Source organism: Capricornis sumatraensis, chromosome 3 (genome assembly GCF_032405125.1).
Source record: "Capricornis sumatraensis isolate serow.1 chromosome 3, serow.2, whole genome shotgun sequence".
Lineage (NCBI taxonomy): Eukaryota > Metazoa > Chordata > Mammalia > Artiodactyla > Bovidae > Capricornis > Capricornis sumatraensis.
The window spans coordinates 74,677,675-74,694,748 of record NC_091071.1 but is presented as its reverse complement, the minus strand read 5'-3'; the positions used below and the strand labels follow the sequence as shown (position 1 = coordinate 74,694,748).

The window sequence follows — 17,074 nt, the reverse complement described above, 5'->3', positions numbered from 1 at the left end:
AATGATAATTGATACCCTCAGAAATTAATGCACTAAGTCACATTGTTTTGAGGTTGATTTTTTGACAGTGGTTTTTTTGGTGTCTTGCTAATACTTTGTGTTTTCACTTGCCTAAAGTTTGCTGCTGCTGCTGCTAAGTCGCTTCAGTCGTGTCCAACTCTGTGCGATCCCATAGACTGCAGCCCACCAGGCTCCCCCGTCCCTGGGATTCTCCAGGCAAGAACACTGGAGTGGGTTGCCATTTCCTTTTCCAATGCAGGAAAGTGAAGAGTGAAAGTGAAGTCGCTGAGTCGTGTCTGACTCTTCGTGACCCCATGGACTACAGCCTACCAGGCTCCTCTGTCCATGGGATTTTCCAGGCAATAGTACTGGAGTGGGGTGCCATCACCTTCTCCGATAAATAATGTAACTTAAAAGTAATTCCATCATGAAATTTACTTAAATTTTTAATACTAATTTAGAGCCTCCTGTCATGGTACTTGACCCAAAATGGCCAGTCAATATTTATTAAATAAACTAACTAAATTTTATTTGCATGAAATATGTAATAACTAAGAAATAAAATTTTAGTTGTCTAATTCTTTAAATAAAGACCGAAGCCCTGTATCCAAATAGAATTTCTTTGGTTTGAGAATAGAATATTGGATCGTTCCAAATAAACTAAACACTATTTTTGCAAAATCTTCTATATTTTAGTGCATTAAATTGGTGCTTTTTACTTTACCTGAGATGTGGTATAATTCCTTCTGTCTTTTTTTTAGAGTGATACATTGAACCTTAAGAAATAATTAAAATAGAACCTTGAAAAAGGAAAGTATTATTGTTACAAAACTACAAAATTCTCTATAGAATTATTTTCCTAAACTATTTTGGAAATGGCTATTAAAAACCAACTTACAATAACAAAATCACTATTCTTCCACTAAAAAGTTCAGACATGTAATAAGTATAATAAAGAAAAGTAAAGCATAGAAATTTTCAAAAAGTTTAAATTACATTTAGATTTAAAGCCTAATTTGAAAGTTTTTGAGGAGTTGAAATATGAAATAACTTCTAGTGTTTGAAATATCAATAGCAGAAACTTTTTTCTCTTTGTGAAATGCTGAAGCAATTATTCATTTGAGGTTTCTTTTTTTAATTGAAGTATAGTTGATTTCAGTATTCTATTAGTTTCAAGTTTATAACATAGTAGCTCAAAATCTTTATAGATTATATTCCATTTAAAGTTATTATAAAGTATAGGCTATATTCCTTGTGCTATACAATATATCCTTGTGAGTGACTTACTTTATACATAGTACCTCTTAATCCTCTTAATCGTCTTAATCCTCTACCCCATCTTGCCCTCCCCCATTCTCTCTCCTCACTGGTAACCACTAATTTGTTCTCTACAGCTGTGAAATCTGTTTCTATTTTGTTTTATTCACTAGTTTGCTTTATTTTGTAGATTTCACATTTAAGTGATAACATACAGCACTTGTCTAACATTTCATTAAGCATAACAACTTCCAGGTCTACTCATGTTGTTACTTATAGCAAAAATCTCATTCTATTTCATGGCTGAGTAGTATTCTATTTAGCAGTATTATAAACCTTCTTTATCAATTCATCTCCTGATGGATACTTAAGCTGCCTCCACATTTTGGTGATTGTAAATAATACTGCTATGAACATTGGGGTGCATGTACCATTTTAAATTAATGTCTTCATTTTCTCCAGATCTATACCCAGGAGCGGAATTGCTGGGTCATATGGTAGTTCTGTTTTTGTTTTTTTGCAGAAGCTCCATTCTGTTTTCTACAGTGACTGCACCAATTTACATTCCCACCAACAGTGTACAAGTTGTTCCCTTTTCTCCACGTTTTTTATTTGTGGCCCTTTTGATGATAGCCTCTCTGACAGGTGTGAGGCCATATCTCTTTGTGGTTTTGCTCATTTCCCTGATGATTAGTGATACTGAGCATCTTTTGATGTTCCTGTTGGCCATATGGATTTCCTCTTCAGAAAAATGTCTATTCAATTCTTCTGCCCATTTTCTAATTGGGACATTTGCTTTTTGATATTGAGTTGTATGAGCTGTTTATGTATGTAGAATATGAGCCACTTATCACTCTTTTGAGGTTTTATTTTTTTCCCTAATTTACTCATTTCTTAGTAATGTTAAGCTTTTCAAATAGCTCTGGATTTGCCTTTGTTCAACAGAATTAAAGAGATATTGCATGGCTCTTAGCTCTACAAATACTTTCCATAAGAAAATCGAGTAGTTCTGCTGGATTATCATTTTAGGAGAATAAAATGCCTATGAAGTCTGTGGTATTTTGAAAACACATTTTTAAAGCTGAAAATATGCCAAACATAAAGCATGATGTTTGCCTTTAACAAATCTCAAAGACAGCTACTTGCTTTGGGCTGATGAAGTATTAACTGTTGAATACACCAACTCTGTGAAGGGCTATTGGTATATTATGGGCTTGCCGTAAATCTAGTTATGTTCTAGAGTAACTCTCATCACTGCATGAAGTAGAGTTTTTTCACTATTCCCCATACATCTTATTTTCTATAATTTAGTTACAAGCTATATAATCTACTCTTTAAAAATATCCTTTACGAAAATCAAAAAGAATTTTTTTCTTCTCTATTTTTAATTTGTAGCACATTTTATTCATTTTTTAAATTAATTAATTAATTAATTTTTTTTTACTTTGCAATATTGTATTGGTTTAGCCATACTTCAACATGAATCTGCCACGGGTGTACACATGTTCCCAATCCTGAACCCCCCTCCCACCTCCCTCCCCATACCATCCCTCTGGGTCATCCCAGTGCAACAGCTCCAAGCACCCTGTATCCTGCATCAAACCTAGACTGGTGATTCATTTCTTATATGATATTATACATGTTTCAATGCCATTCTCCCAAATTGGCCCACCCTCTCCCTCTGAGTCCAAAAGACTGTTCTATACATCTGTGTCTCTTATGCTGTCTTGCATACAGGGTTATCGTTACCATCTTTCTAAATTCCATATATATGCATTAGTATATTGTATTGGACCCATCACTTCATGGGAAATAGATGGGGAAACAGTGGAAACAGTGTCAGACTTTATTTTCTTGGGCTCCAGAATCACTGCAGATGGTGATTGCAGCCATGAAATTAAAAGACGCTTACTCCTTGGAAGAAAAGTTATGACCAACCTAGATAGCATATTCAAAAGCAGAGACATTACTTTGCCGACTAAGGTCCGTCTAGTCAAGGCTATGGTTTTTCCAGTGGTCATGTATGGATGTGAGAGTTGGACTATGAAGAAGGCTGAGTGCCGAAGAATTGATGCTTTTGAACTGTGGTGTTGGAGAAGACTCTTGAGAGTCCCTTGGACTGCAAGGAGATCCAACCAGTCCATTCTGGAGGAGATCAGCCCTGGGATTTCTTTGGAAGGAATGATGCTAAAGCTGAAACTCCAGTACTTTGTCCACCTCATGCAAAGAGTTGACTCATTGGAGAAGACTTTGATGCTGGGAGGGATTGAGGGCAGGAGGAGAAGGGACGACCGAGGATGAGATGGCTGGATGGCATCACTGACTCAATGGACGTGAGTCTGAGTGAACTCCGGGAGTTGGTGATGGACAGCGAGGCCTGGCGTGCTGCGATTCATGGGGTCGCAAAGAGTCAGACATGACTGAGAGACTGAACTGAACTGAACTGAATACTGTATTGGTGTTTTTCTTTCTGGCTTACTTCACTCTGTATAATCAGCTCCAGTTTCACCTACCTCATTAGAACTGATTTTTTAAAAACTGACAGTAGCTTCCACCATCATCACTGGTTTGTTTGTTTACTGAGTGCCTCTAACTCTCATGTACTAATATGATCATTTTATAGTGTCAGGAGCCAAGTAACTTAGTGGCACACAAAATCAGTGGTGGGGCTGGGATTCAAACTCAACTCTGTTTGAATCATAATATTAATAAAAGTAACTTAAACATCATATCCTACTTCACCATTCTCTCTACAAACTTCTGATGTTTTTCCCCCAGCTTTTTATCTTAGATAACCACCATAAATCCCATCCTCCCAATGCTAAATCAGTACTAAATTAGCTTATTTACTACAAAAACTTCACTATTATTCAGTGAATTAGTTTAGTGTCTATTAAGCAGCATATCCTATTAACATAACAGAGTGATCAAAGATTCACTATTTTGGGATTAGTTTATAAATAAGACAAATTACCTTGAATGAAAGACAAAAATATGGAGGATACTTACATCAACAATTAAGAAGTCTAGCCAACACCAGGCATTGGTGAAATATGTTTGATAGCCATATGCCACCCATTTTAGAAGCATTTCCAGAATGAAAATGTAAGTGAAAACCTTGTCAGCATATTCCAACATTGTTTTGATCGTCTTTCGCTGGTCAATATATATATCCTCAAATGCCTATAAAAAAAGTTATGCCTTTCAGTTTTCTGAAACTTTTATGCTACAGCTATTATAGGCTGTTTTCCCTGATTACATAGTTTTTCCTGATTTTCATATACATATAGGGTAGAGGAAAAGTAGCTATTGATGTTTTTTTTTTTCTTCCTTTCAAAGATCTTTTAATGAATCAGGAGAAAAGTTATGCTCTCTATTGACCTAACTAAAAGGAAGAAATAAAAGTATAACTCTAAGGAATTAAAGTGACTTGTTCAGGAAATAGTTGTTAATGTCATGTCTTGATGCTGGTATCCCAACTTTAAGTTCTTTATTCTCTTTGTTTCATATCTTTTGCCTCCTCCTGTTAGCCTCTTTATTTTTTCCACAGAAAGGAGGTTGAAGAAATAAAAAGGCTTATATTTTTCATAAAGCAGAAATTATAATTGATCAATACATCATCTAATTTTACTATACATTGAGTTCATTTGTCCCCTTCATTTTGTTGACAGTTTATGTTTATCAGCAAAGATATGGTGTAACAAAGATGGTGGGATGAAATTCCTTCTCATTTAAACTATAATATGTATTCTTTTTCTAATATCAACCTCAATGATACTTTATATCTAAGTCTGTATTCATTTAAATGGTAAAAAAAACTATTTCTTATCTAAAGTAGCATGTAGATAAAATTTATTTCATCAGAGAAATATGCAGAAAAATATAGGCCTGTGTTAGAATCATACATTTTTAAGTTAAATAAACCTAAGTTATTGTGTTTCAGTTAAGTACTGTATCATCTTTCCATCTCTGTCTGTCTGTCTACATCTATTTTATGGCTTAAGTAGTCTATTTGTGTTAGCATTTTCCTAAAGTGCTATCTATGTGCTATACTTTACATTTTTGTAAATGATTTTTACATAAATAGAAATTGATTCTGATAAAATGAACACTTTTATACACAGAGAAACCAATCCTTAAATGATTACTTAGGCGCACTGCCCAGTATTTATTGTTACCAATATTCACTGGTTTTGGAGTAACAAGAGAACACTGGATGCATTTCAAAAAGGACAGAGAAGTGGTCTCTAAGGACTTATCAACTGTCCATAAGGAGATAACAATAATATAATTCATAAACAAAATTCATCAGAACATAGAAATTATATTAACATATATACCCAACCACAGGACTTTCTTTACTCTGTATTATCATGCTTACTTTGTTGTTAAAATATGAGTAATTAAATGCTCATGTCCTTTGACTATCATGAATAAATTAGACAGATTTTTCTGGATTACTTAATAATAAAATGAAAATTAATAACTAGTTAATTAGAAATGTGTGTATATATAATAAAAGTCAATGCAGAGCTGCATAGTTATACATTGTTTATAGTCTGGAAGATATGAAGTGGTGTTACTAAAAATGCCCTGGAGATAGGTAGAAAGATATGAGTGGATGGGTGGGTGGATGGACGGATATAGTGATGTATGCATGTTTAAGGAAGAAGTCATAAATAGAGATAAAAGTTCGGGGGTTATCAAACAGAGATTAATGGCTGATTCCATGGAAATGGAAATAGCTATACAATGAGGGTTCAGGAAAAATAATGCATTGGATAGTAAAAGAATGCAACAGAAAGGATTAATAAGTCATCAGTATTAGGTGATTCTAAAACTTAGTATTATGGCACTTTTGCTTAGTATTCACTCACCAGCGCACCACTGCTAAGGAGAATCATGAAAACAATGAAGGTCTCAAACCAGTTATGTTCAACTATTCGGAAGCACGTTCTTCTCAGATTCCACCATTGTTTTCCTCTCCCTTCTTCCACACTGATTTGACAACATTTGAATCTTTGCACACAGCCTGCAAATATAATGTTAAAACAGGAGCAGATAAATAACTTCTCCTGCTTCAGTGATACCCTTTGGCATGTTCTGGATTCATTTTCTCATGACCATTGCCATCTCCATCTTGCTGGGCTAACTCTGTAAGCCTAGGGTAGTAGGAACACATGCATTAGCGATGTGAAGTTGTGAAAACTATTCAGCCCCTTATTTCCATGGGAAATACTAATCATGGAGAAAACAAAGCAATAAGTATGGATTTATTGTCCACACTGCACCAGACTCAACTAAGTACTGTGCAGGGATCAGGAATAGGGCAGTGCTTATTTCCTGTTCCACCCAAGTATTGGAAACTGCTGTTTTCATGGAAAAAAAAAATGCTTGCAATTCATTTGATAATAATATAAAATTATTTTTAAAGCAAATGTTGTGTATGAGAATTTTGACTAATGTTTAAGATGCTGACTTCTTGCAAAATCACCATTTTATCTGAAAAATTATACATTAGTCATTCATTCTGACTACATTAAATGATCTTTTCTCCATGTTCATGGTTCCTTACACATGGCAGGTATAACCAAAATGTAATGAGAGATTTTACATATGTTAGCTTATTAGAAGTAATTAAAATAGATTGACTACAATGTACTGCTCTATTCTGAGTTGTCCATTTTGGATGATCAACAGCTTTAAAAAAAGAAAAAAAAAACAACTGCACTCTATAAATGTAATATTAACATGAAGGTCATTTTTTTACCTTCAGTAAAACAGGCTTCAGGTTCAAGGGTTTCCTCGGGTTCCACTACAGGCTGTTCCTCGGCAGGTGCTCCAATGTCCACAGTGCTACCTTCAGATGAACTACTGCTTTCATTAAGCTTCTGACCATGAGATGGACATAAAAAGTAAATCACTTTAATTTGGTCACTAAGAAATAGTCTAGCAAGAATACTATGAACTGATTTTGGATTCTCCTTGAAATAAAGCGATTTTTAAGATTAGAGCAAAAGAGTGATTGAATAAGAGGAGGAAATAAGAAAATAATCTATGGTAACCAGATTATATAAGGTATATTAAGATTCTTATATATCTTATATATAAGATATATATATAAGATATATAAGATTGTATAAGGTATCTATATTAAGGTATAAGAAAATAATCATTCACTATAATTTGCAGTGTATGAAATCAGACTTCTATATTTTGAAGTTACAAATGGCTATTGAAAATATGTATTAAGTAAACCACTGTCTTATGAACTAGAAAAGAGCCAAAAGGAAGGTTGAGGGAGGAGGAGTTAGTATAATTGGTATCATTTTAGAGATGATAAAACTAAGGCTTAGACAGGTTAAGTAACTTGTCTAATGTCATATAACCAGTAAATGAGAAAACCAAGATTTGAATTATTCCTGACCCCAATGTCCATCCCCTGTCTTCTGTGTAACTACACTGTTTCTGAAATAAGAGAAACAGTATATTCACATGCTTATAATTCTATAATCCATAGGAAAAATCCCAAGGTGAGTCTAACAGATGAAGAGAATCTATAATTCAATCTTGAAGTGACACAAAAACAAAAACATCTATCCATAATTTAAAGCAATAGTGGAATTTTACAATGATATAAATATTCAATATCTTCATGGAAATAATTTCATCAGATGCAAAAAAACTAACCTTTGGGTAGTTGTAGACATGAATTCCTGTTTAATCTTTGTTTACAGTAATTCTTCCAAATGAATTAAACACTTGTTAGAAAACAAATGGCATAATAGTAACTTAAGCGCAAGCAATAATAAAACATTTTGGTATAATATTACTTTAACTCAGAGAAATTTTTTACAAGTACTACTTGAAAAGTCTTTAAAATTTTGAGGCAAATCCTGTTCTTGCTTATCATAGTTCTTCACACATAGTGCCAAATATAAGACTCCATATCAAACTTTGTATCCATTAGTAAATATCATTATTGGTCACCCAGACTTCAGTTTTTCAATTAGCAACTGTGAGTACTAAGATGAAAAGATGTGAACCTAAAATAATATAAAGTCAATTTGTTTATGTCTGTTGCTTGCCACACTAAATATCCTCCTCTGTTGTGTCCTGCCTGTGTTGTTGTTCAGTTGCTAAGTCATGTCTGACTCTTTGCAACCCCATGAACTGCAGCATGCCAGGCTTCCCTGTCCATCACCAACTCCCAGAGCTTGCTCAAACTCATGTCCATAGAGCTGGTGATGCCATTCAATCATCTCATCCTCTGTCGTCCCCTTCTCCTCCTGCCCTCAACCTTTCCCAGCATCAGGGTCTTTTCCAATGAGTCAGTTCTTAGCATCAGGTGACCAAAGTATTGGAGCTTCAGCTTCAGCATCAGTCTTTCTAATGAATATTCAGGGTTGATTTCCTTTAGGACTGACTGGTTTGATCTCCTTGCAGTTCAAGGGACTCTCAAAGAGTCTTCTTCAGCACCAAATTTAAAAAGCATCAATTCTTCAGAGCTCAGACTTCTTTATGGTCCAACTCTCTCTCATATTCATACATGACTACTAGAAAAACCATAGCTTTAACTATATAGACCTTTGTTGGCGAAGTGATGTCTCTGCTTTTTAATATGCTGTGTCTTGCCTAGATGATGATAAAATAAATTGATACTTTTTTTCTTGGTATATAGTTACTCCAGGTCTTACTGGGTCATACTTTCTTCAGATGAGAGCTGTTGCCAGTATACTCATCTTTATTCTTAAGATGGGCAAAATAAAGGACAGAATGGTATGGACATAACAGAAGCAGAAGATATTAAGAAGAGGTGGCAAGAAGACACAGAAGAAATGTACAAAAAATGGTCTTAATGACCCAGATAACCACAATCATATAATCATTCACCTAGAGCCAGACATCCTGGAGTGTGAAGTTAAGTGGGCCTGAGGAAGCATCATAATGAATAAAACTAGTGGAGGTGATGGAATTCCAGCTGAGCTATTTCAAATCTAAAAGATGATGCTATGAAAGTGCTGCAGTCAATATGCCGCAAATTTGGAAAACTCAGTAGTGGCCACAGGACTGGAAAATGTCTGTTTTCATTCCAGTCCCAAAGAAGGGCAATGCCAAAGAGTGTTCAAACAACCACACAATTGTGCTCGTCTCACATGCTCACAAAGTAATGCTCAAAATTTTTCAAGCTAGGCTTTAACAGTACATGAACCAAAAACTTTCAGGTGTACTAGCTGGATTTGGGAAAGGCAGAGGAACCAGAGATCGAATTGCCAATATTCGCTGGATCATAGAAGAGCAAGGGGATTCCAGAAAAACATCTGCTTCATTGACTATGCTAAAGCCTTTAACTATGTAAATCACAACAAACTGGAAAATTCTGAAAGAGATAGGAATACCAGACCATCTTACCTTCCTCCTGAGAAATCTGTATGCAGGTCAAGAAGCAACACTGAGAACAGGACGTGGAACAATGGACTGGTTCCAAATTGGAAAAGGAGTATATCAAGGCTGAATACTGTCACCCTGCTTATTTAACTTCTATGCAGAATACATCATGCAAAATGCTGGGCTGAATGAAGCACAAGCTGGAATCAAGCTTGCTAGAGTATCTATAATCTCAGATATGCAGGTCACACCACCCTTATGGCAAAAAGCAAAGAGGAACTAAAGAGCCTCTTGATGAAGGTGAAAGAGAAGGATGAAAAAGTTGGCTTAAAATTCAGCATTTAAAAAACTAAGATCATGGCATCTTGTCCCCCATCAGTTCATGGCAAATAGATGGGGAAACAATGGAAACTGTGACAGACTTTGTTTTCTTGGGCTCCAAAAATCACTGCAGACAGTGACTGCAGCCATGAAATTAAAAGACTCTTGCTCCTTGGAAGAAAATCTATGACAAACCTAGGAAGTATATTAAAAAGCAGAGACATCACTTTGCAGACAAATGTCTGTCTAGTCAAAGCTATGGTTTTTCCAGTAGTCATGTACAAAGGTGAGAGTTGAACCATAAAGAAGGCTGAACACTGAAGGGTTGATGCTTTTAAACTGTGCTGTTGGAGAAGACTCTTGAGAGTCCTTTGGACAGCAAGGAGATCAAACCAGTTAATCCTAAAAGAAATCAACCCTGAATATTCATTTGAAGGACTGATGCTGAAACTGAAGCTTCAATATTCTGACCACCTGATGCAAAGTGCTGATTCATTGGAAAAGACTCTGATGCTGGGAATAATTGAGGGCAGAAGAAGTGGGCCACAGAGGATAAGTTGGTTGGATGGCATCACTGACTCAATGGATATGAGTTTGAGCAAACTGGGAATTAGTGAAGAACAGGGAAGCCTGGAGTGCTGCAGTTCCATGGGGTTGCAAAGAGCTGGACACAACTGAGTGATGACAACATTCTTAAGAATATTCTTAAAAATTAGCTACTCTTGTTTTAAAATCAAGCTTTATAATATTACCAGTTATTATACTTCAAGGTAAAATCCCCCTTTAATGCATACAGTTTGGAATCAATCTGGGAGAAATTTTAAAAGGATATAAAAGATGATTAAATGACCATTATTAGTATTACAATGGAAGATATGCCCTTAGAAAGTTCCCAGGTTTACACAGGTGATCCTTTAGATGTTTATAAATTAATTTCCAAACACAATTTAAGCAATATAAGTATAGCCCATGGTTTGTTTGGACTACGGTAAGAAAGCAGAAGTGTGTCTAGCGTCACTGAAACTCAACCTATATCAATTAAAGGCATGACTTCTTTTTCCTCTCTTAAATGTACTTTTTAAACTAAGTTCCTGATTCTGTTTGAAATATCTCTTAGCAACTAGACTCAAAATCATCTTGCTTACTCTTATTTCAAATAATGACAGTGAAGTCAAATTTAGTTATACCTTTGAAATACTCTGCTCAGTTTCATCTTCCTGATTCCTAGGAATGCTCCGTTCACCATTGTCACTTCTGTTTTGGACAGCTATAAATAATAAATTCACCATTTATTCTAGCCTTACCTAATACTAGACCCTTGTGAACCACAAAGGCCTGAATTATGCTAGTTACCCAAGAAATATTTGGTGAATGAATGAGTGCCTGTACTGAGAAGTTTCTGTCTCCAGCTTGGCTTTCCAAGCAAATTTCCCAGATCTGTCTTTCACAGAAGCTGTAATTTAGTCACGGTGAACTTCTTTAATGTTCTCTGGCTTTTAGTAATATAGTGGTTTTTGCCCATCATTTTGGATGAATAATAATTATTCTATCCTCACCCACTTTATCTGCACAACTCTTTGGGCACAGACTGCTTTTTATCTAGCCCACCTCCATGCTAATTGACTTACCAAACTAACAATGCTTGGCATTTTCGCTGTAAAACACAATGACTGATACCAGTAATATGCTATTTTCTCAGGAGGTTGGCTATACTGTAGTACATCTCTGCTTCCACCTGGTGAGTTGTATGCTTATCAAAAATAAGCTGTTTGTTTTCAAAACAATCTGTACTATTGTAAATTAATATATTATAATTATGGTATTTACTCTTGCATAATGTGACAAAATGAGTTTGAAAACAATGTTACTATATTCATAAAAACTAAATTGAAATCATTGGATAAAATTAATAAAGGCAAATCCCTCAAACACATACAAACACATAAAAGCTTATTGAAGTTGCTATATAACACAGAGAACCCAACCTGGTGCTCTGTGGTGACCTAGAGTGGTGGGATGGAGTAAGGAGGGGGGTTCAAGAAGGAGGGATATATGTATAATTATGGCTGATTCACATTGCTGCGGAGAAGGAAGTGGCACCCCACTCCAGTACTCTTGCCTGGAAAATCCCATGGACAGAGGAGCCTGGTAGGCTGCAGTCCATGGGGTCGCGAAGAGTCAGACACAAGTAAGTGACTTCACTTTCACTTTTCACTTTCATGCATTGGAGAAGGAAATGGCAACCCACTCCAGTGTTCTTGCCTGGAGAATCCCAGGGACGGCGGAGCCTGGTGGGCTGCCATCTATGGGGTCGCACAGAGTCGGACACGACTGAAGCGACTTAGAGCAGCAGCAGCAGCAGCAGATTGTTGTATGGCAGAAACCAACAACGTTGTAAAGCAATTTTATTCCAATTAAAAAACAAATTAAAACATAGCTTGTTGTAAAATTAGGTATGAATAGGTTATTTTTAAAAAGAGTATGCTGTTGTTGTTCAGTTGCCCAGTCATGTCCAACTCTTTGCAACCCCGTGGACTGCAGCACATCAGGCCTCCCTGTCCCTCAACATCTCCTGGAGTTTGCCCAAGTTCATGTTCATTGCATTGGTGGTGCCATCCAGCCATCTCATCCTCTGATGCCCTCTTCACCTTCTGCCCTCAATCCTTCCCTGCATCAGGGACTTTTCCAATGAGTCATCTGTTCGCATCAGATGACAAAAATATTGGAGTTTCAGCTTCAGCATCAGTCTTTCCAGTGAATATTTAGGGTTGATTTCCCTTAAGATTGACTGGTTTGACCTCCTTGCTGTCCATGGGACTTTCAGGAGTCTTCTCCAGCACCACAGTGTGAAAGCATCAATTCTTTGGCATTCTGCCTTCTTTACGGTCTAGCTCTCACAACTGTACATGACCACTGGGAAGACCATAGCCCTAACGATATAGATCTTTGTCAGCAGAGTGATGTCTCTGCTTTTCAACACAATGTCTAGGTTTGTCTTCACTTTCCTGCCAAGAAGCAATAATCTGATTTCATGGCTGCAGTCATCATCTGCAGTGATTTTGGAGCCCCAAAAAGAGGAAATCTGATACTACTTCTACCTTTTCCCCTTTTATTTGCCATGAAGTAATGGGGGTGGATCCCATGATCCCATGATCTTAGTTTTTCTAATATTTAGTCTTAAGCCAGTTTTTCACTCTCCTCCTTCACACTCCTCATGAGTCTCTTTAGTTCCTCTTCCTTTTCTGCCATTAGAGTGGTATCATCTGCATATTTGAGGTTGTTGATGTTTCTCCTTTCTATCTTGATTCCAGCTGGTAACTCATGCAGCCTGGCATTTCTCATGATGTACCCAACATATAAGTTAAATGAACAGGGTAACAGCATGCAGCCCTGTCATACACTTTTCTCGGTTGTAAACCAATGAGTTGTTTTATACAAGGTTCTAACTGTTGCTTCTTGGCCCAAATACAGGTTTCTCAGAAGACAAGTAAGATGGTCTGGTATTCCCATCTCTCTAAGAGCTTTTCACAGTCAAAGGCTTCAGCGTAGTTGATGAAAGAGAAAGAAATGTTTTTTTCTGAAATTACCTTGCTTTCTCTATAATCTAACAAATGCTGGCAATTTGATCTCTAGTTCCTCTTCCTTTTTTAAACCCAGCTTGGACATCTGGAAGTTCTTGGTTCCCATAATGCTGATGCCTAGCATGCAAGATTTTAAGCATGTCCTTACTAGCATGGGTGATGAGTGATGAGGATTGACTTTTTCCAGTCCTGTAGCCACTGCTGGGTCTTCCAGATTTGCTGATATAACAAATGCAAAACCTTGATGACATCACCCTTTAGGGATCTAAATAGCTCTGCTGGAATTTCATCGCATCCACTAGTTTGATTAAAAAGAGTGTTTCTTAAGGTCCACTTGACTTCGCATTCTAGATAGAATGTCTGGCTTTGGATGACTAACCACACCATTGTATTATATGGGGTATAAATTTCTGGAACGATGCTAAATTCAGGTTGCTTTATAAAGTTCTTTATAATCTTTGTCTTCTGAAAAAACCTAAACTAGAATCATAGATGATGAAGTATAGATATAGCTCATAATAAGCAATGATGTAGAACTTGAAACAATGATCTCAGGCTAGAACAAGTGGCCCAAGGAGATATTTTAATGTAAGTATGTATCATTTTTCAAAATGAAGCAGTTTAATATTTGGGATCCAGAAGGAGTTTGTATGCATGTTAGGAATGGGACATGATTACAAATTAGATTTTTAAATTTAGTATTCATATATAGTTTAAATATGTCCCTAAAACAACATTTTGCGAAAGAAGCCTGGTAAGCCACACCCTGGCTGACCCCTTTGATAGACCCTGATTCTCACACTAGTGAGGGAAACTTGCCCCAACTTTAAATCATACTGACATCAGATAAAGTGACATGTGAATGTTAGAAAAAACAAACCACAGGCGAGTGGACTCAGGCCAGCTAATCTACTCTAGATAAACTATGCTACCACAAGAAAAATCTTAGTGTTTTTCCTTTCAGTTTGTACATAATGGAAATAAATAGAATTAGTGTGGAAAAGAAAGACCAACAAAGCTGATACAGAAGAGACTGAGCTGAGAAGCGTGCCTAGACAGTGCAGAGGAGGCAGCAAGGGCTTTGCTTGATGAGCCTAATAAAGAACGTTAGTAGGTAAATTTGAAACTAAAAAATAAGTAACAAATGTATTAAACAAAAATAGATTAAATAACAACATTAATAAATTGAACCCAAGCTTGTTGAGTCATTGGCATCATCTTAGGATCCTGCTGATAATACTAAAGTTCGTATGTTTTATTAATTTTTTCCCTAAGAACCACCTGCTACACTAATATCATCGGCTATATTAATTTCTCTTTATTCATGTACCCTTTGTTTTGTTGTTCTATTTCTAATTTCTCAAATTAAGTTCTATGTCATGTTCTTTCCTCCGTTCTTGGTTATCTTTGTTAACAGTGAGATATTCAGAGGGTGTTTGGTCCAATTTCATAGATTTTTGAGAGAAAAAGTTCTTATTTTCTTAGCAGTTGTTTATATATTTTATTTTCTACTTAACCCAACATTTGCTTGGGAGGAAACTCTTAAATCCTCAAATGGTTATATTTTTTCTGCATTGTGATTAGATAATAACACTATATGACATCTTCTATCTTGAATTTATTGGTATAATAACCCTACAATGTCTGCTTGTTTGAATTTATTGAGGCTTACTTTGAAACCCAGTACATTATTAATTTAGATAAATACACCATGGGCCATTGAAAATTAGAATTCTCTGTATATATAGTTTTTCTAGATAACAAACATTTATAACATTTTACTATTTATATTATTCAAATGATTAACATCCTTATTTTTCTTTGATTCATCATAGACCAAAAGGATAGTATTAAAACTCTCACAACCATTATGCTTTTTCAGTGTATTTTTATATTTATCATTGTTGAAATCAAAGATAATATGGTTCTGAATCCTTTATTTGGTTGGGGTAAAAACACTATTACTCAAAAAGGGAAGGAAAAGATTTTTAGATCTGATATATTAATTCAGATAAACATGAGATATGAATTCAGATAAACTACTAAATAAGTTGGATAACAACAAAAATAAAATTTTCAAATAAGTACTTGTATTGATTTTAAAACCAATAAAACAATTAATTTTTCCTTTTTTGTTCTTACATTGAAGCTCACTTTTATTTTGAAATTCATCATTCACATAATAAAGCAATTGGTTCTAATGATCTTTGGGATTAATAGACTATTTTAAGTATTGAGTTTTATGTTTATTAAGGCATTAATTGACCTTTAATTTACTCATTTCCAATTGTGCTAGTTCATTTTTTCACATGTAACTCTCAATGGCTCAATTCTATACTGACTTATTGTCCACGTATATTTGGCAGGATGACAATAACTGAACAGAGAGAATGAAAGAACTGCATCGCATCTGAAGCATCCACTTTGCCTTGTACACAAGGGCATTCAATAACCACTTGATAACTACAGTCCTGATGGGAAGAGCATTTTTCCTCCTCAGTGGATTTATGCAACATTTCTTGCTTTTTAAAAAATATTTTCTACTATAGCAAACGATTTTGACCTTGAGGGTGAAGCAAAACAAAGCAAAGCAAATAGTACTCTCCACAATATTTCTTTGAGTAAGTGATCACATTTTTTTTGGTTATTGTTCTCTGAATCGATCTCAGGATGTTTATACTGTTATTTTAGACTTGGTTTGTTACAAGGAGCTTATTTATAGGGTGTAATAGAATTTCAATTTATAATACGATAAAATATTTTTTAAAAAATCTGGAATTTAAAGGTCCAAAGGATACAGAATATGTGTATAATACATGTATTTTTTATTTTTGAAAAAAATATTTTAAAAGCTGGCATATACTATTTTAAAGGTGAGAATTTTACTGTTATTATATGTATTCATACTAACATATATTTAAGATATATATCTTAAATCATACATAGTTGAGATGCTCAACATAAAAAATATCAGTATTAATATTTCATTGTGTACATTGTGCATTAGTAAATATTTCTAGTGTACGCTAACCATATTAAAAATTAAAGTGACTTCTATTAAAAATTTTCAGCAAAGCAACAGTATCAAAGGAACAGATTCTGTACTGAGATTTAGAATTTCCATAGGGAAGCTATGGAAAAATCAAATACTGACTCTAATTTCCTTATCATCCCTAAACTCAGATGATTTCTTCATCAAGATTTATGTTGTAATGACAGTCTTCAGTTGATTATTCATATTCAATACATATAAAATTTTCTTATTAATTATGAAATCTTCTGTTAGTCAAAGATTTGCCTTATGTAGAGGTTAAGGTTAAGAATGGCAACCCACTCCAGTACTCTTGCCTGAAAAATTTCATGGACAAGAGGAGCCTGGAAGGCTACCTACCATGGGCTTGTAAGGAGATGGGCACGACTCAATGACTGAACATACAACACATACTCTGAATTCTGCTTGAACGTATGTCAAACTAATAAGATGGAGGCACTCCCTGCTGTAGAGACCATGAGGTAAAGGGATGGTC

The 17,074-nt window shown here is 35.3% G+C and overlaps 1 protein-coding gene across 6 annotated transcripts in view; it reads right to left on the bottom strand.

Annotated features, from left to right (window-relative positions):
* Nucleotides 1-17,074, bottom strand: part of LOC138075345 (sodium channel protein type 1 subunit alpha) — a 92,716-nt gene that overhangs the window by 23,979 nt on the left and 51,663 nt on the right. For all 6 annotated transcript variants that reach the window (XM_068967041.1, XM_068967042.1, XM_068967045.1 and 3 more), the window contains exons 17-19: nt 7,028-7,148; nt 6,135-6,289; nt 4,267-4,440 (exon numbers count right to left, since the gene is read on the bottom strand). In XM_068967041.1, coding sequence (XP_068823142.1) covers nt 4,267-4,440; nt 6,135-6,289; nt 7,028-7,148 — 450 coding nt within the window. The remainder of the gene's footprint in view (nt 1-4,266; nt 4,441-6,134; nt 6,290-7,027; nt 7,149-17,074) is intronic.